This window comes from Platichthys flesus, chromosome 16 (assembly GCF_949316205.1).
Source record: "Platichthys flesus chromosome 16, fPlaFle2.1, whole genome shotgun sequence".
Taxonomy (NCBI): domain Eukaryota; kingdom Metazoa; phylum Chordata; class Actinopteri; order Pleuronectiformes; family Pleuronectidae; genus Platichthys; species Platichthys flesus.
This window is the reverse complement of record NC_084960.1, coordinates 13,430,969-13,453,796: the sequence shown is the minus strand read 5'-3', so window position 1 is coordinate 13,453,796 and position 22,828 is coordinate 13,430,969. Positions and strand designations below refer to the sequence as shown.

Genomic DNA, 22,828 nt, shown 5'->3' with positions numbered 1-22,828 from the left:
ACGTTATAAGATGGAAGTTTGGTGCAAATAGTATTAAAATACTAGTTTTAAAATGGCTGTGAATAAAGATGCTGTTGCATATGGGGGATGTGATTCATTTCATTATAAATAGTGAGATACTGTAATGAGTCCCCACTTGGGAGCCCTTTAAATGGGGGGTCTTGTTCTACTGACCTCAACATGTTCAGGTGGTTTATTTATATCCCTAAAACTAAATGATGTTACCCACAGCTACATCTGTACTGTGTGTAGTGCTAACAAGGCAAACTATTCACGTACCTGAGACCCTAAGGGCCCCAATCATACTGAACAAAAATGAAGAATATTCAGCTTTTGGATTGTGGCATCTTACGCTGATGACATAATTTGGAGCCACTGCACAGTAGTAATAGAAACACGCTCAACCAATCACGATTCAGTCTCAGCTATCAATCATGACGTCTCAGCTATTTTTAATCTCTTGAATATACAACAGTGTGATCAAAATAAAATCACCTCAAATAATGGAAATCATTTTTTGTAAAAAAATATTATTCAACATGCTTTGTTTTGATCATACTGTAACAAGACACTAGGGGGCAATCGAGATGGTTGGCTTCACTTTGAGCAGCTGTCGTCAGCAGGGGCCAAACGTCACACCGCTACCCAGGGGCCCTTTAATAACAGCTCCATCCGCCTCCCTCCCTTCGCGCAGGAACAAACTCAACAGGGCCGTGACTGGGACTTCAGGCAGGTGAGCGTAAAACAATGAGAGCAGCTCGATGCTGTCCGATCCGACATGACACCTCCGTTTGTGTTGACAGTTGAGATCACAACCTGTCATCGACACGACCCTGGGAGACCACCTGCTCCTGCGCGCACCGAGCCGGTCCACAGCAACAAGCTCCGTGCTGCTCCCCACTTCCAGCACTCACTGTGGGTGTGTTTGCGTGTGTGTGTATTTGAAGAGGTATGTGTTAATTTAACAGCACCAACAAGCTGTTTAACGTTACGAGTGCGCCCATGGCTACAGCTATAAAAGTAAAATATGTGTAGGTAACAAATGAAGCTGTCACTTCGCAGGTCATTTGGAAACACTTACCAGCCACTGCGCTCAGCCACGTGCCCACAGTGGAGGCGCTGCACGCTGCGCCGCGTCCCCCGCATTCAATCTTCTTTACTGGCTCCGCTTGTTTATTGTGGAGCAGCTGAAACATCCGCAGGACCCCCCCAAAAAATAAAACACTTTTTCTGGCCTCTTCTGTAAAAGAGAAGCAGGTGAACTACAGCCATAGTCCGGAACACAGAGCTCACCTGGCCTCCGGTACGCACAGGTAATTAGTTTAATGACCTGGGGGGGCCGTTACAAAAAAAAAACGGAAGTAAATCAGGGGAAAAACGGTTAAACCCAGCAATGAGTTTCACCTCTACTACTGATTTTTTACACAATGTATTACTCTGCCGATTATTTTCTATATATATAAACTAAAATAAAGTAAAAGTTGACATATGCAAAAATGTCCATAGGCATGCATACACAAAGCAGCAAATACTAGTGGATAGGAAGGGTTTGTTTGTTTGTTTGTTTGTAAGCAAGATTACACAACAAGAACTACATAGATTTCCATGAAACCTGATGGAAGGATGGATCAGGAAAGGACTCATTGAATTTTGGGACGCAGATCCAAACAATTGTAAGATAGGAGACATTTTGTCTGTATCCCAGGGATTATTCATGAGTCTTGAGGCGTAAAATGAATTCAGGTATATTTAATGAACTGATATCAAAGTCAACGATGTTGTCAATTTGGCATCATAGACGAGATTAGAATGACAGTTCTTTTTCATTCCCTGTGTGTGTCTGTGTGTGTGTGTGTGTGTGTACACATAAGAAGACAAATATGTGCGCAACATTTAAGATACACAAAATAAAAGCACACAAGCAACCTAAAAGTACCCAACATATAAGAATGCACTCAAAAAGCTACAGGGACGATAGCGTATAAACTACAGTATATGACTGTAGTGAAAAGTGGAAATAGTGTGAAACAGATTAGGCAGTATATGATGTATGAGCAAATTATGTATCTCTGGGTGTGTGAAATTTGGTGCAGCTTGATAGAATCTACTGGGCTGAGGGCCATTCTAGTGGTTGTAAAGATTATAAAATAGACGTTTTCTATTGATTGACAATTCATTCCAGCTCCTAATTAAAAAACAAATCTGTAACGGTTGCAGATAAGCTCCATCTTGCATTTTTAAATCGAACTTTACATATTAATAGGAAAAATCTATTAAAAAATCTTAATGTTATTATTGCATATCACTGATGAATTTATTATAAGATATTGTGAATTTCGCTCAGCTAAGATGCAACTCCCCTTATTTAACTGATCAAGCTGCTGTATGGACATTTACAGTAGGCAGACATGTCCTGTATACAAATGACGAGGACCTTGTTGTTGAGTGGCATCGTCACACACACACACGCACACACACACACACCACGTTATCATCCTTCGCTCACCTACTCCAAGCTGCTTTAATTTCAGAAGAGAGCTAATTGCAATTAAGATGCATGGGGTGTTGAGCTGGAAAGCAAAAGGAAGCAATCAGCGTTGATTATAGAGCCGGAGCCTGATCAGAGTAAATCACACACTGTACGTCTCCTCTCCGCCCGCTCGAGCCGGAGTGAGCCCTGACACCGGAACAGAGCCTGTTTTCAGTGTGATTACGTCCATGGCGGCACCACTGACTCCAGCTCTGTGCCAGATCGGAAGGGACTGGGACACACGTGACCCTGTGAGGCTGACCCATCCGTGTCTGGTCCGCAGATGCATGTCAAGATGTTTTCTGCGGCTCAAAACTGAATCTACCCCAATACGTCTGCCAGCCTGAAATGAATGGCTTCCTCTCCGGCTCGCTTTACAGTTTCATAATCTGGGGTTTGTTTTGGAAACTGCTCATTACAGCTGAGGCTTCTAGCTGCTGCGTGTTAAGATTGATTTGCCTGTGCAAACAAAGCAGCGGCAAAATGAAACTGTAAATGATTAGCTGTCTGAATGTGTCCTTTGGGGATTGCTAAAATCAAGTTGTGTGGGTTCCTGGAAGAAGAAGAAGAAGAAAAACAGTGGAGATTGTGTATCTTTGAAGGCAGCGTGTTAAACGATCATTTGCTAGTCTAATAAATCGGTTCCTCTGTGCAGACTGTTCAGATGGTGTATTGATCCAGGGAGGCAGAAGCAGCGTATAGTAAAGTGCAGCAGCCAAAATAAGCAACACTACTCATTTCAAAACACCTTCAAAGAAAAGCTCTCACAGGCATTGAGGTTTCTGGGATTTTTCTTCTACTTGTAAAGAAACACCTACACTGTCCATATCAGAACTCAAAGCGTCAAAGTTATGTACTGAAATACAGATTTCCCTCTTTTCCAGGCGTTGCATACACACATTTTGGAGGCCATCTTTCACCAGCGGCCGAGAGGACACTCCCCTGACGCAGTTTGGGGATGGAGTGCCTTGCTCAGGTGCAAATCAGCAAAGTCTATATGGTGTGAACAGGGAATTGCACACTCAGATTCTGCATCCTTTGTGTTCCAGCACATATGGGGTCTCAGACGCTCCTGTGAAGCCAGAGTCTCTGCACGTCATCGGCCCACTGCTTTCAGTTTGAGATCCAACAGGTACAATCTCTATTCTGGTTTTACCCACACTGTTTATTGAAGATTACAAAGGTAGATGACAGTGGTGTGTGAAATTGTGTGGGCCTTTGGCTAACCCACACTGACACCTAGTGGCTCATAGAGGCAAATGATTTATATTTAATCATCTGTTCATCAAATCAAGAGGTAAACAGGCGAATAGAGCTAATACTACTAAAAATAACCCTTTTGTAAAACATTGGAATAATTACATATGTTATTTGAGATCATTCATATGGATATCATATCATATTACCAGTGGTGGAGGAAGTGCTCAAACATTTTACTTAAGTTAAAGTACAAATAAATGGACACAAATTTACACAAGTAAAAGTAAAGTACCACATTAAGGGTTCTACCTGAGTAAAATTAAGTAAATTCTACTTTGAAATATACTTGCAAAGTATTGAAAGTAAAAGTGCTTACAGAGTGATACCTCCTGATACCAAGGTCTAATACATTCTTATGGCTGAGTCTCTGCAGTGACGTCCTCTGAATCCATTTCAGGTGTTCTTTTCTGCACCAGTGATGCAGGATTAGATCATTAATCCCCCTCTTGTTATTTTGATAACTTTTAGAAAATATTGAGAAAAAAAACATGTTACATGTAACATTACATTACATTGTAAAAATGAAACAGAGTAGAAAATAATTGCTGATATATGTGGAGGAGTAAAAGTGTAAAGTAGACAAAGATAAATCAACTCAAGTTAAGTACCAATACATGAAAACCGTACTTAAATACAGTAAATAAGTAAATATACTTTGTTTCATCCCACCACAGAACACATGGTACTGCATAAAAAAATGATTTCCATTTAAAAGCATTTTTAAAAAGCTAAAATAGCGTTCGTGATTAACCGTCCTCATGACAACACGTCAGGCCGTGGTGATGGTTAAGCCTCGTCTTTCTGTTGACTTCATGTTGTGCTTTTGTTTTTGCGATTGAGTTGAAGCACGGAAAATACACACAGAACCATGCAAAGCCACAGTGCGCCGTGGGCGTAAACAAAGCTGTCATGCTAATTTCAAGCATGATCGATGTGTAATGGGCTTTAGCACACTGCTGCTGCCTCATTGGCCCCGCAGCATAAATAAGTGCAGGCACGTGTGGAGCATATTTTAGAGTGGCTTGTCTTGTTCATGTATGAAGAATCTCAAACTGCACAGTATTGGTTTCTATAAAAGAGTTTTGACCTGCAAACACACACAGACTGGATTCAAAATAAAGATAAAAACTGACGTACAGTGAGAAATAAAACACACAGAGCTCTGTGGTTGGTTCCTCAGTCGAAGAGGTCAGGGAAGTTTTCTTGGCAGTATTCTTCAAAGTTGAAGTTGTCCGAAGTGAAAGGCACATCCTTCCACTTCTTCTTAGTCATCCTGCCATCAGGCGTCTGCAGGAACAAATGCTTAATGGCCAGATTGGGCAGCAGGGCAGTATCCCTGTACTTCATCTCAAATCCCCATTGCTGTGAATTTACATAAGAATAACATTCAGATCCAGCCGTGCAATCAGCTCTCTCAACAAGCTGCCTACAGCAGGAACGTTTCAGTATCTGAGTCTCGAATCAATATTTGGCAGAAGGTCCAACATACCTGGCTGCAGTTGCCGTTGTTACAGCTGATAATCCGCCCAGGCTCCCAGTCCTCAAAACTCTTTGGTAGCATCAACTGCCCTCCCACTTTGTAGTGTTTCCTGAGAACAGAGACAAGATTAGAGCAGTGAAGATGTCGTGTAAAGCCTGGGGCATGAATGTGCATTTGGATGAACTCTCTTTCCCAAAGGAGTTCAACTCACTTAAAGTCCGGATTGACGTTGACATGGTGCACATTCTCGATGAGTTTAATGTCACTGCCAGAGGCCACAGGCTTGAAACAGTTTCGACACAGGAGCTGGATACTGGAAGCGGTGTAGAGACTCCTCTTCTGCATTTCACTGCGCTCTTTGATTCTACTTTTATTGACAGCTTCTGTCTGCATCTCAGTTATCTGGAGCCAACGAAGAATAAAAGGTAAGAAAACACCGGGACCTGGGAGCACAGAATAAGAATGAACAGAGGGCCGCAGCCTCACCTTTCCGCGGAACTCGTGAGGGCTCATATCTTGGACCTGAGCGATGGCTTGCCCAGTCAGCTCCTCCAGGTACTCGTTGGTGAGCTCTCTGCGCACCTCCCGCCCGCCTTTTGCGGCGACCACTGAATACTTGCTGTCCTGCGCTCTGGCACGTCCGCTGGCCTGCTGCTGGGCGATCTCATTTGTAAGCAGGCCGTAGCGCACCACCAGGTTGCATTCAGGAATGTCGAGGCCCTCCTCCGCCACGCTGGTGGAGATGAGCAGGTTGAGAAGGCCCTGTCGGAAATGGCGGATCGTGTCGGCCTGCTCGTTCTGCAAGGTGTAAGTGGAAGAAAAGCATGTTCGGTCACACCAAACATAATTTGGGACGATCTAAAGCTCATTATACATCAGCACACCTGTGTCATGTAGGTGATGCCATTGCCAGCCCCGGTCAGGACGTCTGCCTTGACGCCAGCTTCCTGTAAGGCTGTGTTGTTCTTGACCCAATTATTCAGGCAGTGGATGCTTTTGCGTGTTTTGCTGAAGAGGATCCCCTTTGACTGCACACCCGAACCGAACTGTTTCAGCAGAACGCTCTCAAGTTTGGCCATCTTTGGGTTCTCGTAGCGAGGATCTCCTGCAAGTCTCCTCAAATCCGCCTGTTTCGCTGCGTAACAAAAATGTTATGGTGGTTTTCAGTGAACTGCGAATTAAAAGTGCAGCGTGTACAATTGAGTGACATCTAGTGGAATATTATTGCATCTGTCGCGTCTTAGAAGCGTGATCGAATCGGATTTTGCAATCTTTCTGCTGACTCAATTCCAAGAGGCCGGGTGGGGGAGAAAGTCTGCAGATAATCCAGAGGCTCTCACTTGGACATTTGCGTTCACACAAGCATCTCCTTTGGAGAGAGTGCAAAGAATCTCCGCAGTGGAGTGAAAGTCTCAAAGCAGCCTTGGTTTGCGAACAATGAGTGTGAGATATGTTATCAATTCAATTCAGTAATTAAACTGTCTGTATTCCCACCTTGGAAAATTCCCAGCAGGAAGAGGTCTGTTTTGTCGATTGCTGTGTTGGACTTAGAGCTGTAGAACTCCTTCAGGCTGTCGTAAGCGTCCATCATACGCAGGGTGTCGTTGATGAGCAGGGCATCGTTGTACTGTCTGAGGTGGAGAGCACATTGTGCGAGCCGTCTGTTGTCGTCTCTTACCCCTAATCCATTCAAAAACACAGATGACGCATGGGTGGCACTGACATTATAACAGCTGTAAATAAGAGGATGAAAAATGGAAACATACCTCGCTGCTCTAAAATCACCACATCTGCCTCGTACTCCTGCGTGCCACACACTCTCAGTGTGAAGTCTGCGGGTATGTTCATGTGCTCTTCGATCCTCTGCATCATCCTCTTCAGATCATCCCCGAACGGGTCCTAAAAGAACAAAATATGGTTCAAATATGATAGAATCTCAATGAGGGAGTTTCCAAATGAGTTTTTTTATTTTACCTCAGGTCTGTTCTCGACGATGTCAAATGTCTTTCTGGGTCTCGGCACCTTCTTCTTCAACTCAGGGGCGTAGTTCTTGGTTGAAACTATGGATGAGTCCAGGTTGGCACAAATCTGAGACGGAGAGATTTGTTACTAACTGACCTTTTTATATCGAGAATGAAAAATAATCTGCCTGACCAAAATTAGGTCTCAAAGATGGTTGACCTGAGAAGTCTAAAGGCTTATGCAGGAAAGATTTAATTAAGACGTTTAATGTTTTGTGCTGAGAGTTCGCATCCTGTCTCTGACATTAAGACGTCCCGAATATAAAATACAATTCCTGGCATGACCTCTCGTGATCCAGACTGGTAATCTGCTCCCTCCCATTTGGTGTAACACTGGGATTTTCTGTGTTTAAAGCTTTTTGTTTTTGCTGTTCGTGCACAACTTGGACTAAAAACAAAGAGCGACCACTGGGACTCGTGAAGTAATTCTCTTTTAACCACCACTGGGAACACCAATTAGAAATTGCACCATCTTTCAACAAAAAAATGCAGATGATTTTTTGTCTTTAAACAACATGACAAGAGAGACTCTGACCTGCAAGACGTGCTCCACGGCATTCTCCAGGATCCTAGCGCCCCCCGTCCCTGGCGATGCAGTGAGACCCAGGATCTGCGGCAACGGACGCTCTCCCTTCAACTTCTTCTCCATGTAGCAACTCATGATCTGGTTGTAGACCGACTTCTTGTGGGTGTGGTGACACTCATCAACTATCAGTAGGGTGATATCTGGGGTGGAACCACAAAGACTCAGTTGATCGTGTCATTACGAAATCCCGATCAAGGCTGTTAAAGCTAACTTTCACTGACCCGAGAGCTCAACATGTTTGGTTTCCTCGCTGTTGGTCAGAGCGTTGTACAAGATCTGTGCTGTGCAGATGACCACGTCCGAGTCCTGCACCACTTTTCCGAAGAGGTCCTTCAACTCGCTCTCTCCACTCACTGGCTCCAGGGTGTAGTCGGAGCCCAGATGAGGCTTGAACTCTTTGGTGTAATGTTGGTCCACTAGGTGAACCTGCAGCACACAATACATGAAACCCCACTGTATTTGTTCTGCCTCTCGCCACACTGGTTGAAAAATGCTGTGTTCATCTTGTCTGTCTGGTGCATTCTGGGTACCTTGTTGACCAGAACCACCACCTTGGCATTCTGTGTGGTCTCCAGGTGTCTCTTGGCCACATACACAGCAGCTCGTGTCTTTCCGCCCCCGGTCGGCAGCCAGATGATCACGTTCTCTCCCTGCAGAGCCCTTTCCACCACTTCCTGCTGGTATGAATACAGTCCGAACTCTGCCATCCTCAACTTTACTCCTGTTTGACAACACATCAGAATCCTACACTCATCACCAAAGTACTGCAGGGAAGCAATTAACACCGGATTATGCATTGACAGTCTTTTGAACACGAACACGGAAACGAGGCTGGATTGTTATGTACTCACCAGTCAGCTGTGGAGAGGTGTGTGGTGTTCCCAGCTTCTCCTGGTCCCCTATCACCACACACTGTAGGTGGTGGGGCTTTTATAACTGTGTTATGATCAGCTGTGTGAGGAGGACAGGAAACGAAAGTAAAAACCCATTGAATCTGACGATGGCCCCACTGAGGGAGGTTTTTGAGGGCCAACAGAGAATCATCATTGTGCAGTGACATAGGAAGCTTGGACTATGCCGTCCTAAAATATTTCTTACATAGTCCTTTTTTATTAAAGCAATATCCACACTGATCGTTTAAATATGAATCTATGGCATTTACTCTAGTAGGGGCCTATAGCAGACATGTTCTTTAGTTGTTGTTGATGATTGTCATGAACCCTCACGGGGCCCCAGCTGTTTGTCATGACATCAGGAAAACGAATCCTACAACAGTCGCTGTTTTAACCCCTTAGTTCTCTGTTCTTTGATTTTTGATTTCATCTGCAAGTCATTGATTTGCAGGACTTTAGCACTTGGGTGGTTTCTGTACCTCACTGAAAGTTGACTTAATCCATACTGACAATACACAAGGATAAATATTAAAGAAAGAGGCAGGTACTATAGCCCAAAGGAAAAATAACAAGGAGCACTCTGCTGATAGTTTGGTTCTTTAGAGAGTAATATGTATGAAATATTACACATGAAGCTTGTGGAGCAACCAGATGAACAGGGTTATCCAATCAAAGATGATATCCTCATCAATAAACCTTGATTAAAAAGTAACAGCTTCTATAATAACAAAACCCAAATATTCCTATCCTTATATCTTTAGGTCATGATACATTCAGGGTAAAAAGCTGATAAGGACAATCACAGGATCAATCAAGTGCAAGTCATTTTGGATGAATATCCTCCATCTGAAAAGACTAAAGGGAAATCACAAGTTTTTATCACCCTGATTTCATGTGAAAGGTTCTAGACATCGGTGTATGGTCTGTTGTCCACTGTGCCTGTGGCGTGGATCTCTCTCCCTCTCTCTCTGCTGTGATGCTTGTGTGTGATGAGTTTCAGGTGGACGGTAGACTGTGTGTGTAGGTTTGTTTCCAGGGAGCTGATTGGTTCCAGACTCAGAGTTTGCATGGATAAGAGGAGGGCCTCCCCCAGCTCCTGGGGTCTCTCCTCTTGCCACTGCCGGCCAGTAGTGTTTCTTGTACAGTGTCTTAAACCCTGTTGTTGATGTACCTGCCCGGTTTTGTAGGGGTGGGTAGCATTTTGGTTTAACCCATGTTTTCTCCTGTTTTTGGATTAGGAGTACGGTTAGTAACGTGTCTTTTAGTTTCTTTAATTTGAGTAGGTAAGTTTAGGTTGTTGTTTTGCTGTTAGACCACGATGAAGCAAAACGAGTTTATAAAGCTAAACGGGCTGTAATCATTCGTTGCTGGCTGTTATTGGGAGCTGAGAAGAGGGGAGACTCATTCTTTGTGTTGCGACTGGGTTTTCTCCTGGGCTGGGTCGCAACAAAGTATAAGAAATAAATACAGTACCTTTAATATAAATTCCCAATAACATGATAATAAAATACTATCTACTAAAAGTCTAATCTGTGGATAATTGTCAACAGCAGTCCATCATGTGAATCACTGTCATGTGCCTGTGCACTCAGCATGACGTGTTAATGATCATCTGTCTGATACAGAGAAACCAAAGTGAAACCTTCCTGCTCCTCCTCCGTCCGCAGCATGGTTCTCCTGAGGGAGGCTGTGGAGGAACAACCGAACAGGCTCCACTGTGCAGTGACAGGACAAGAACGTCACTGACAGCTAGTCTGTCACTAACCCTGTACAATCTGTTCATGGATGATTTTATAATTATCTTCAACACAGTTCGTGGCTTACAGAAACAATTTTCTTTAGGCTAGAGAGGAATCGGGTTTTGCATTATGTAAACCTCAGCTGGGCCCTCCCTCTCTGTAGGTTTCTATTTATCAGGAAAGTGAAACCTGGAACCTCTATTTCAAATCAGAGACCTAAAAGTCAGCCAACAACTTTAACATTAGTCTGAATGTTTCTCCTGTGGTGAAGATGTGTGAAGATTATCCATCATGACCATGGACTGTGTATAAAGATGGACAGCTTCCTCCCACTACCCAGAGGTGAATTCAAAACAACTTTATTTGAAGGCAATTCAAGCATAAATATCTCTAATTCCAGATATGAATGCTGCCATTTTGTGCCAATATTGTAGTTGGAAGAGTCTGTGCAGTAGTTACCCCGGGTTGAAGCTGCAGTAGTGAGGTCCTGCTAATACATACATTCAACAAATCATGAGCTAGTCGCAGCTATCAATAACGTGACATAGCTATTTTGTTGTCCATTTTGTTAAGTCAGGATATTCCCAAATCCTAAGGCTAAGTCCTGGGATGGTCATTTTAGTTTCAGTGCCATTATTAATTGATGTTTACTCACAGCATAGGAATCACCTGCACATTCACAAATCATTTATAAAAAACTTTATTGTCATGAACAGTAATATAGTTACAGTAAATGGCATTTATACCAAAACTGGAGACAGTAGCCATCATCAAACCGGAGAAAAGATCCCTCAGACTGACCTTTCAATAAGAAAATCTGAAATGCAGCATAGGTAGACTGAGGAAGAAGTACGCAACTGACAACCCTGAATAATGCCACACTGACATCACATGGGTAATTCAAACTAGTCATAATTCAAGTACAAAATAAACATCCACTCACACACGGACAAGACTCATTCCTTGTGTTGCGACTGGGTTTTCTCCTGGGCTGGGTCGCAACAAACTATAAGAAACAAATGCAGTACCTTTAATATAAATTCCCAATAACATGATAATAAAATACTATCTACTAAAAGTCTAATCTGTGGATAATAGTCAACACCAGTCCACCATGTGAATCATTGTCATGTGCCTGTGCACTCAGCATGACGTGTTAATGATCATCTGTCTGATACAGAGAAACCAAAGTGAAACCTTCCTGCTCCTCCTCCGTCCGCAGCATGGATCTCCTGAGGGAGGCTCTGGAGGAACAACTGAACAGGCTCCACTGTGAAGTGACAGGACAAGAACGTCACTGACAGCTAGTCTGTCACTTACCCTGTACAATCTGTTCATGGATGATTTTATAATTATCTTCAACACAGTACGTGGCTTACAGATATGATTTTCTTGAGGCCAGAGAGGAATCGGGTTTTGCATTATGTAAACCTCAACTGGGCCCTCCCTCTCTGTAGGTTTCTATTTATCAGGAAAGTGAAACCTGGAACCTCTATTTCAAAACAGAGACTTAAAAGTACCTAGAACTTTAACATTAGTCTGGATGTTTCTCCTGTGGTGAAGATGTGTGAAGAATATCCATCATGACCATGGACTGTGTATAAAGATGGACAGCTTCCTCCCACTACCCAGAGGTGAATTCAAAACAGCTTTATTTGAAGGCAATTCAAGCATAAATATCTCTAATTCCAGATATGAATGCTGCCATTTTGTGCCAATATTTTAGTTGGAAGAGTCTGTGCAGTAGTTACCCCGGGTTGAAGCTGCAGTAGTGAGGTCCTGCTAATACATGCATTCAACCAATCATGAGCTAGTCGCAGCTATCAATAACGTGACATAGCTATTTTGTTAAGTCAGGATATCCCCAAATCCCAAGGCTAAGTGGGATGGTCGTTTTAGTTTCAGTGCCATTATTAAGTTATGCTTACTCACAGCATAGGAATCACCTGCACATTCACAAATCATTTATAAAAAACTTTATTGTCATGAACAGTATTATAGTTACAGTAAATGGCATTTATACCAAAACTGGAGACAGTAGCCATCATCAAACCGGAGAAAAGATCCCTCAGACTGACCTTTCAATAAGAAAATCTGAAATGCAGCATAGGTAGACTGAGGAAGAAGTACGCAACTGACAACCCTGAATAATGCAACACTGACATCACATGGGTAATTCAAACTAGTCATAATTCAAGTACAAAATAAACATCCACTCACACACGGACAAACAATGAAACATTCAGTAAGCAGGCTCAAAAAGCGTCAGGTACTTCCTGGTAGAGAAGTGGGTGCTTTCCAATATTTCATCACAATGTGTGTGACACTGTAAAAAGAAAACCTGCAACAAGAGAAGGCTTCAAATTGGATAGTTAATTTGTGAATGCTAATTGTAAACTGTCCACCATGCATGATCACCTACTGCAGCTTGTGTAACATGTGAGTCGCCTTCTTCCTCTCATAGGACTGCTGGTTAGCCCCCCCTCCCACCCCACCAGGCTGGGGACAACGTCAACTATGCAGTAAACCTGTGACACCACAACAAACATGTGGCTGAACACGAAACAGACTACTTACTTTGCATGTGTGTGGCAGTGAGACTACTACAGAACAAATCAGTGACAACAGCTCCAGTTCGTACCTGCAAGCATGGTAAAAGCTATGCTAACGTATGACCTCATGCTAAATGGTTTGGAATAAAACCCTGCCAGTGGAAAACGGTGCATCAACAGTGTGTTATATTAACTGTATATTAAGAAGTATCTGTGTTAAGGGTTTTCTTGAAGGCAACAATTTGGGAAATTATCTTATTTTCTGTCTAGTCAGGAGAACCTCTGCCACAGCGCCAAGAAGATTATGTTTTCACCCCGCGTCCTTCTGTCAACAGGATTATGCAAAAAGTACTGAATAGATTTCCATGAAACTTTCAAGAAAGAATAAAATAGGGGGGGGGGGATCCAGGAATTAGTTTATCACATTCTTAAAAAATGTTCTTGATAACAAAAATCTGTCTTCCTCAACAGATGAATCATGCCTTCAAAGTCTCAGAGCCCATCGGCTGTCGTCTGACAAGGAATAAGCCTCTAGGGGCAACAAAAATATGTCGGGGCTTCCAGTGTAGACGGCAGATATTGTGGATTTCTAGACCCCAGATGGTATTTGCCTTTGATTCTGACCAACAGTAAAAAAAGAGAAGTCCTTATGATAAATGGAATGAAAAGAGAAAAACAAACTCTCCCTTTAGAGGCACCACTACAAACAAATGTGAGTATTTTATTTTCATAAACAACTTCAACTATTGTGTTTAATGGCGAATGATTCAATAGTTCCTGCACTTTTCAACAGTCAGAGTACTGCCCATATTTTTTCACGATTCAGTGTTTTAAGGACTTCCCCTCTGAGAAAACCTTGATCTTTATACCCAGGAAAATGACAGGGATGTTCAAGTGTCTGTCAGTAACGGAAGGCAACGTGGCTTTAGGTCCAGAGGTCCAGTTTTCTGTCAGGGAACTCAACACTACATTCGAGTGACAAGTTCTGACCAAACTGGAATGAACAAATGTTATTAAACGCAATAATGAGCTGATTCACACAATAAATAACAGTGGAAAGAGTGGCATGGTTAGGATTTTAACTTGGACCTATAACTTTGGTTCACCTAATGAAACGTGTATTAGGATTGTTAACCCACTGTGAGTACTGGAAGAGAAAAAAATGACACGGTAACTTTATGGAGAAAAGTTAATGCCATTTTGACACTGTGCTCAACTGGCTCCGATATTTCCAGACAACCATCATGTTCATGTTTGTTAGAATCCAACAATTCCCTTGTGAAATGTGTCAGTCGTGTACATACCCCTTAAATAACTCAGACATGACAATAGCTAGTTTCCTCGTGATCTGCTTCGTCTTGGTGTGTGGCAGCTGTGACAGTCGGTCATGATTCTGCGGCGGAGTTCATTTCTCGATCAGGCCTCCGTCTTTTAATTTGAAGTAGAAGAACTTCTCCAGGGTGTTGGCACACTTGCAGTATTCACTGTCCGGGGGGTTGTACTCGCGGCAGTTGGTGATAATTCGCTGCAGGTCGGCAATGAAAAGCTTCTTGGTCACATAGTACCTGTTCTTCAGTCTCTCCGTCATAGTTTTCAGGTCTGTGGGGACAATTAAAAGTAAATTGACAAATGTATAGTTTGCTTCACATAAACAGTGAAATGAAATGAAGAAGACGAGGAGGAGTTGTATAAGTAAAGAGATGATCGCTCACCGATCGGAAATCGGATGATTTCATAGTAATCTGGAGCCTCAGATTTCTTCACTGGTTCCATGAAAGGCCAGGCATCAGGGTGGGTCTGATGAGATAAAGTCCTTTAGCCTTCAGTAATAATACGTTTCAGTTTTAAACATGAAAATGATGTCTAGACGAGTGTTTTAGCGGTTGATTAGAAATAAATTTTCACATACAGCCCTTCCAATGTCAGGAGATTATCCAGAGCTCATAAACCTAAACCGTATGTGTAGCAGAAGTGATGCATTCTAAAACTAAAATTTATTAATATGGATGTGGCCTCTGTTCATGTGTGGCATCAGCAAGTGAGTCTTACCTTTATCTGGGCCAGGAGGTTCTTCAGCATGTTGTACAACACGTCGGGGTCCTTCACCTCTTTGCTACAATACATGCAGATTGATAAATAAGAAAATTACTGACAAGTAGACGGAGCATAGGAAGAAAAATGTTTGAGACTTTTAAATATAACATTGCAATAATGTGTATCGCATTGATTTTAAAATTGGGGACTGTTGGCATTAACTAACCCTAACCCTCAGATTTGTATATTCAAGATGAGTTGTTTTTAATATTATTTTTTATAGTTCACTGCTTTTGTAGCTTTTCAACAGCAGGAGATGTCCAGTTATAAATAAGCGTTACTCTGATGCTATTTTCGTGACTTATGAAATTTGTGGTTTGGGTGTTTTGTATTGGAAGCACAGATTCCTATAGCTGTACTCTAGTTATTTAGATAAAATTTTGCATTAAAACTTTCAATTAAATATTAACGGCGATGATTGAAAACTACATTAGTTATACATGATTTAGAACATTATATCTCAGATCGTTAAATACTGCATCAGTGGTTGAACAGTTGTGTAAACTACTGCACAAGCAAAATTATTTTGTGCTAATTGGTGTAGAATTTGGAAGACGTCTGACTTTTTATCTTTAACATATCTAAAGAGCCTTTATTGTGGAGCCTCTCAGGACTTTGCTTTTCACCAAGATAACTATAAATAATGACTACATAAAGAGGAAATTCTCAAAGAGGTGGTGAATATGAAGCTCCTCTATAACACCTGATCACTACAGCAACACGTTCACAAGCATCTTAACAAGACATTCCGGTTTTCAAAATATAACGAGTTTACCCTTTGTCCTTGTTACTGGGTTTCCAGCCCGTCTCTCCTGGAAAACAAACACTTGTAAGTAATATGATAATGGAATTTAAAGAAAAAAAAAAATTCTTCATGATACACAAACACCTACTTATGCCTGGAATGCTCTCCACTGGGATTTGTCGGACTCCCTCTTTGAAGCAGGTAAGTCCTGGGTAAACCTTTCTAATCTGGCTCTGCTTTCTCTCAATCAGCTTCTTAATAATCTGATGGAATACAAAGGTAGTGTGATATTAAAACCCAGAGATTAGCAGCAGAAAACTTTTGAATGAGAACACGCCGCAGGCTCACAAACCTCTTTCTGTCTTTTGATGATATGCGAGAGCTCAGTGTAGGGGATTCTCGGGTTCAGCTCACACTCCATCAGAGTCGCTCCTTCGTAGTCTTTGATGTAGCCCAGGTATCGACTCTTCGGCACTTTGATGTCTTTGGAAAAGCCCTGCGAGGGAAGAGCACATTACTGAGCGAACAAGATCGCAGAAGAGGACGTGACAGGGGTAATGTAAAGGTCGGTATTCTTGTACCTGCTTTTTGAAGTAGCCAATGGCGTACTCGTCAGCGTAAGTGAGGAAATAGAGAATGTTGTGTTTGATGTGGTACTCCTTCAGGTGGTTCATCAGGTGGGTACCGTAGCCCTTATGTTTAAAAGACCAAGAGAAGACAGTCAGAAAAACTGGAATTTTGCTATAGGCATCTCAATACCGGTCAGGTGGAGTGGCTCCTCCAAGCTTCACATTCTAAACACTCACACTTTACACATTTTCAACCCAGCAGCACTTAACAGTTGAACAGTCTCCACAGTTTGTGGATGTGAAATTTCATCAGGATATTCATTTTAGTTCCTGAGGTACTGACCTTAAATGTAAAATATCGTTTAATTTTACCCGATCAGGACATTTGTGTGAATTTTTTGTCATGATTAGCATTTGAATTCTTGAGTTTTGTGCCAAATTAAATAAATAAATCCCTCAGAGATATGGAGACGTCGCCTTTTGCCGAGCAATTTGTTTGCAGCTGTAAAGAAGTCAAGTGTGAATCTTATAATCCATCTCTAGAATTCCTGCTTCTCAAAGTAAATGATTCTACATACCTTCACTTGTTCATTGGATGTGACAGCACAGAAGACGATCTCCGTGAAGCCCTGAGTGGGAAACATCCTAAAACAGATGCCTCCGATGACGCGGCCATCTTTAATAAGGGCTAGGGTCTTGTGCTTCCTGTGAAAGTGAGAGATGTCAGGTTGGGCGCAACAGTGACTGGCAAAGTCTGACTAGCGGTAAAGAGAACATCTACTCACGGGTCAAACACCAGTCGTGTGATGTACTCTTTGGGCATGCGAGGTAATTGATGAGAGAAGACGTTTTGCAGGCCGACCAGCCACATCAGGATCTTCTTGTTGGACTTCTGGGAAAGCGAGTTTCCAATGACGTGGAACTCTATGATGCCTCGCCGCTCCTCCAGCCTGGCAGTCTCATCACGGGCAGCGTTTGGCGTGAGCAGATTAGTCTAGAAATACACAGATCACATCAGTGCTGCATTTTAAATTTGTAACAAGATGGGGATAAGTTGTATTTAACCTTTAAAATGCTGATGAAGTGACTCACCTCTGGTCCGAGCATAGCAGCAGGGTCAGTGATTGTCATCATAACTTCATTGACCAGCTCCATAGGAATGTCTCCCATCACACGTATCCGCTTAGCGTCCTCCAGGGTCAACGCCTCTGGAAGTTTGCGCTTCTCTCCTGAACAGACATTCGACAATACTCAGGTCAATGATGCTGATAGTGACTGTAGAGTCATCGGTGCTGCTCTTGTGATTGTCAATAAGCTAATTTATTGACAATATCTTTGGTTAACAAACCAAAGATATTTGTCAGATAATGTACACTTGCCTATATATTTAACGAGTCACCAAGACATTTTGGAATGGACAGGGGATAAATCATGATACAAGCTTGTCAACACAAACCAGAATCTCAAAGGAAAGTTTCAAATGTCTTGACATCACAGAGAGGAAACACCCAGTATTAGCTTGGTGTTTATAATCAAGTGCTTTTTTTGGGTGTATATGCAAGTATGTAGAAGTGCTGTGGGTGTTTTATACGAGTTTTTAGTGTTAAACAATCCTACATCTAGTCAGTCAACTACATAAGACATGTGAGTCTGGTATAAAGGTCATTGTAAAACAGAAATCAGAGCAGTGCAGAGGTCCCAGACCTGTGATGGTCTCCGGACATCCAGAGTCGATGCCGCCCAGAGAGGAGATGCTGCTCAGGCCTTTAGCAAGAGCAGGGGAGCCAGACACAGCAGCAGGACTGATCACTGCAATGGACAGACACCAAGGTTCAGGGTGGTGGATAACAAACTGAAACAGGAACTGTGACATCGGCTAAAAGCAACTATGTGTAAGTGCATTGTAATTACTATTATACATATTTACATTTTATTATACCAACTTGTCGCATATTACTCTATGATGTGTGGTGTACGTAATTTCTTTAAATTCTCATTCGCTTAACTTATTTATTTTTAAATTGTTCCATTTCTTGTATATGCTTCAACAAATTGATTTCTCAACTGGACACCAAAGTCTTTTTTTATCTTTAACCCTAGCGATGACTTTTTTCTTTTGGGAATGCTTCATATTCATTAGTCTGCTCTGAGAATTTAACTCACCATTAAACACTGTTTGTAACTTGTTTCAATTCCCACGACATCTTATTGATGATTACAGAACAGATTGTTTATGGCTGTCGAAATCGGACTCGAATAAAAACCATACCCGGCTGTATACCCTCCTCACCTGTTTGATGTCCCAGCTGTGTGCCATCGGCGGCAGGCATGGTGAAGTCGGCCTCCCAGATGGGGGAATTATCGCCATATATTTCCTCCTCCAGCATGGATAGAAACCTGATGACACACATGTACAGATGTAATTATGACAGACAATTGTCCGAATTTGAATCTAGCACACGCACCAAAGAACGGGATAAAAATATGAAATGGGCTGATTCACTAAATCTACATATTTTTCAACTGTTTCTTGGACATTAAAAGCTCAGCGTCAGAGGCACATGCACAATTTCAAAAATCCGCCCTTACTTGGGGAAGTGTGTGAGGATGAGTGTGCGTTTCTCTGGCAGCAGTTTATCCTTCTCCACTCGGAACTTCTCCAGGAGCTGGCGTCGGGTCACGGTGAAGATGGACTTGAGCAAGCTGCGGCCGAACACCTGAGTGGTTTCATAGCGCGGCAGGCTGTCGTTGCTCTGGGGGACGTGGCAGTAGCACAGCCACCTGGGGGGGTCATAAGCAAAATGCAACTATTGTAAAGCATTCAACAAAGGGATGTGGCAAATTAAAGCATCTAGCAGTCTATATATTGGTTATTGACGATAGAAACTAGTTAATGGGGTTATGCACAGTTTTCTTAAATAACAACACATATACACACCTGGTGTAGTCTACTTTGTACGCTGTCCCATCGTCTTTCTGTGTGCGCTGGCGATACTGTGTCGGCGTCTCCAGCTTCCAGTAATTGAGGCACAAGAGGAACATCTTTGACAGCTCAAACATGGTCTGCCTTTCCTTTGGTGCCAGGTGGCTGAATTTATACTGAACGAAATTCAAAACCCCCTGCGAAATATAACCAAACACAACAAGAACAGAAAGTTAGAGAAATGGCACAATGGTGCCTCCTTACAAACAAAAGGTAAGAAGGTGTTTGGGGCGAATGATAATAACTTCATGTTTACCTGTTCAATGTTGGGCTTCTCGAAGGGCGGACTTCCGAGGGAACCCTCCACCACTGGCTGGCTCATCTGCAGGATGCATTTCCTTAGCAGCTAAGAGGAAGAGGGCAGAAATGACATATGACACATGACCTGTGTGCTGGTCTAACGTCAGTATCTCGCAAATGGACTCAATGATGAATCTTAGTGTGACAGTGATTTTAGTCACTGCTTGCTTACCTTAAAGAGGTAAAAGTAGACCTGTTTGGTGTCAGTGTCCTCCTCTTTGTGCACAGACATGAAAAGGTTCTCCACGTCAACCACCATCCCCAACAGCCTGTTAATCTCATCCTCAGACACGTTTTCCAGGTGGGATACATGATCGGCTGCAGACAAGAGATGAAATCAGACATACCCATCGCTATATCGTGTGTCGGAATTTTTTTGTAGGTGTATGGCATTGGGGAAATGACAGCGGGGAGTACTGGGGTGTAAGTGGAAGGTGTTTGTACCCAGGGCATGTCCACAGCTGCGGCACGGCTCGCTCAGGCTGGCTGCTTGCTGCTGCAGGTCCATACGTGTGGCCGATGGAGGATTTGGGTTTTTCCATCCATTGCACTTGCAGGTGTCACTCGCCTGTGAACAGGTAGAATATAATAAACACCGAGTAAAGCCGATAAAACTGTGACTCCACTGCTGCTTAGATGTTACTAAGCGACTCAAGCATCTGAGGCAGCTGATGACAGATTCATGGACAGATTTCATGTGAACAACACAAGTACCCGGAGACTGTGGTTAGCTACACAAGTTAACAATGACGTTAATTGTTAGGCTATTTGTTTATGTGTTTGTTAGCCGTGTCTTCACTGTGCTAACATTTGACCCCAACCCCTCTCAGATGCTAACATTAGCCGATCTGTGCTTTGTTGTTGTGAACTTTGGGCTAGCTAAAGCTAGCTGAGGCTAGCTGGAGCTAGCTACCTTGCAAGCGGAGAATACGCCAAGTTTCTCAAGCTTTTTGGCCCGTGGGAAAGCTCGGACTTGGGCTTTCTTCTGGCTGGCACGCTGCTGCTGGCTCAGTCCCGGTCTTGCCGGGTCACTGTTCCCGGGCCCGGAGCCTGTGGCGGCGGTGCTGGAGCCAGCTGAGCCCGCGGACTGGGCTTGAAGAAGCCGGGGCTGTAAGGCCTGAGCCGGATCCGACATGTCCACACTGCGAGACTCGTCCTCTGCTCCCGTGGAGCCCGGGCGCTGCCTTTACTGGCTGTCGGAAAACTGGACTCTCCTGCAGAGTTTAGCGTTGGATATGACTTTTTTTTCTCCATTTATCTCCATTACAAGAAAAACACGTCCAAGACAGGAAAACAGTGTCACTAGTGATTTAGACTCGAAACTGATAATCTGACACGATATCAAACTGTCATAGCAGCACTTAAACGCCAAAATGCACCAATAACATATTTTAATATAGAAAATTACGTGCCGCTATTAAACAGGCCTTGTTCCATACTACGAGCAGAATCAGCTTTAAACGTTAAAGTCTCTGCAAAGATCTTTAAATTCAGTCTGTTGTGTTTGATATGATTTTACAGGAAGTACTATTGAGGTCTGTCTGAATATATAAGTAATTCGACTGTGTACTCTTGTGTATTGCCCTCCAGTAGCCGTAGCGCCAAACTCTTACTGTTTCTAAATTGTTCACTTTAGCTGTTTCTTATAAGGGCCCGAGCACTGACGGGCAATGACAGACAGTCAGTCCCTAATGAAATTGTAAGGATTATTATTATTATTTTACAGGCAAATTAATTTGCACATCCCCTCAGAGCATGCTCAAACATGCTCAAATTCTTACCAAAATTTGTAGGAAATAAGAAAGTGGTGAAAATGTACCTTTCATTACATTTTTTATTTATAATCTTATTTCTGTTTTGAATTTAATTTAAAAAAAAATATATTTACTTCCCGCGCAGAAGTGGACTGCCCACCTCCTGCACGAAGCGACCTGCGCAGAAGCGGATATATGTGTGTGTGTCTGTTTCATTCTATGCTGCTTTTGATACACATTTCTTCTAAGTATTTTCTACTTTACTACATATATTTGACAGCCTTACTTAAAAGTTACATTTATATTTTTGGATTGTAGATACTGGATGATTTAACATGCTTTAAAAACCTATTGTTAGAGAATAACCCAGTGGTTTCCAACCTTGCCTTCTGACGCCTTACAAGATTCAGTGTGGGACACATTTAATATAATTCAGAAAATGCATGCAAAACCTTCTAGTTTATATTCGGTGATCAAATAAATTACATATTGCTCCATGTGCTACATCAACTAGCACATGGAGTAGGGGTCACTCATTACTCATTAATCAAATCAAACATCCGGCCTCCTGAACTTTTATGTTGAAGGTGAGCTGTCTTTCTGTCCTCCTCTGGATGTCCTCGTTTAAGTTTAGCTTCTCAGGTTGACTTCCACTTCATGCACACACCAGGTGTTGGATGGAATCATTTTGAATGTAATTGTTATTATCAGAGGTGTCAGCATTTCTGCCTCCAATAAACTCCTTTGTATAACTTGCATCAACAACTTTGTTACAAGACCCAACTTGTTGTTACACGGGTGTGGAACAACACCTTTGGTACAACAGCTAAGCAAGTGCACTTGAAAACAACACACCTTCTCTGTGGTGATAATGGGCAATGTAGGTGTTTTTTGACTTTCATTACTAATTCATAAAAATATTTGTGTTGATGGCTAATAAAACCTGAATTCAAGTAGTACTTTTATTTTTAAATGATTGATGTAGATTTTAAAGATGAGTCATACTAAATCAGTTATTGATTCATTTGAACTCAAGAGCTGGGATTAGTTTATCTTAGGTTTTGGAACTTCAGATTGAAAACCTGTCAGCACAATTTTATTTATTTACAAAAATTTCTAAAGTATTCATTAAGTTAAAGTAGTAACAAGAACAAAGGGAAAAATTACTTTAAATTTCCACATTTTACGGTACAAACGAAACTTGCTTACAGATTTGCATGGACAATTTGGTAATTAATATATTTAAAATGTTTGAGATACCACTAATACTCTCAGGAAACAATGTGTGGCTGGTGTTAATTAAAATTAAACCAGTTTGCTTT

General features: G+C 42.3%; 2 protein-coding genes and 1 long non-coding RNA gene across 4 annotated transcripts; 1 reads left to right on the top strand and 2 right to left on the bottom strand.

Moving 5' to 3' along the window:
• Positions 1-646: 646 nt before the first annotated feature.
• Positions 647-13,068, top strand: LOC133970439 (uncharacterized). 2 transcript variants are annotated; one of them, XR_009924303.1, is made up of 6 exons: positions 647-733; positions 804-919; positions 3,186-3,308; positions 3,415-3,506; positions 3,580-3,662; positions 12,974-13,068. It is a non-coding gene; the product is annotated as an uncharacterized LOC133970439 (long non-coding RNA). The 2 variants fall into 2 exon arrangements; XR_009924302.1 differs by lacking the exon at positions 3,186-3,308.
• dhx58 (DEXH (Asp-Glu-X-His) box polypeptide 58) lies at positions 3,675-8,832 on the bottom strand. The gene is made up of 12 exons (XM_062407255.1): positions 8,729-8,832; positions 8,408-8,598; positions 8,099-8,303; positions 7,827-8,017; positions 7,245-7,358; positions 7,037-7,169; positions 6,765-6,950; positions 6,155-6,405; positions 5,757-6,068; positions 5,482-5,672; positions 5,280-5,379; positions 3,675-5,152 (listed from the first exon to the last, which is right to left on the bottom strand). Exons 2-12 carry the CDS (start codon positions 8,582-8,584, stop codon positions 4,967-4,969), a joined length of 2,046 nt encoding a protein of 681 aa, XP_062263239.1. The 5' UTR covers positions 8,585-8,598; positions 8,729-8,832; the 3' UTR covers positions 3,675-4,966.
• On the bottom strand, positions 12,471-20,925 carry kat2a (K(lysine) acetyltransferase 2A). The gene is made up of 18 exons (XM_062407254.1): positions 20,666-20,925; positions 20,197-20,320; positions 19,925-20,070; positions 19,709-19,798; positions 19,408-19,589; positions 19,059-19,250; positions 18,760-18,866; positions 18,174-18,278; positions 17,562-17,698; positions 17,255-17,463; positions 17,048-17,174; positions 16,482-16,592; positions 16,253-16,396; positions 16,049-16,163; positions 15,931-15,967; positions 15,111-15,174; positions 14,774-14,858; positions 12,471-14,660 (listed from the first exon to the last, which is right to left on the bottom strand). The coding sequence occupies exons 1-18, from the start codon at positions 20,885-20,887 to the stop codon at positions 14,467-14,469; spliced, it is 2,391 nt and encodes a 796-aa protein (XP_062263238.1). The 5' UTR covers positions 20,888-20,925; the 3' UTR covers positions 12,471-14,466.
• Positions 20,926-22,828: the final 1,903 nt, after the last annotated feature.

Coding starts and splice junctions, on each gene's coding strand:
- dhx58 (XM_062407255.1), bottom strand. CDS start 8,584: ATGGCAGAGTTCGGACTGTATTCATACCAGCAGGAAGTGGTGGAAAGG. Junction 6,069..6,154: donor GCATCACCTACATGACACAG/GTGTGCTGATGT, acceptor TACACCTTGCAG/AACGAGCAGGCCGACACGAT. Junction 5,153..5,279: donor ACAACGGCAACTGCAGCCAG/GTATGTTGGACC, acceptor GTAAATTCACAG/CAATGGGGATTTGAGATGAA.
- kat2a (XM_062407254.1), bottom strand. CDS start 20,887: ATGTCGGATCCGGCTCAGGCCTTACAGCCCCGGCTTCTTCAAGCCCAG. Junction 20,321..20,665: donor GCGTATTCTCCGCTTGCAAG/GTAGCTAGCTCC, acceptor ACCTGTTCACAG/GCGAGTGACACCTGCAAGTG. Junction 14,859..15,110: donor ACCTCCTGGCCCAGATAAAG/GTAAGACTCACT, acceptor TTATCTCATCAG/ACCCACCCTGATGCCTGGCC.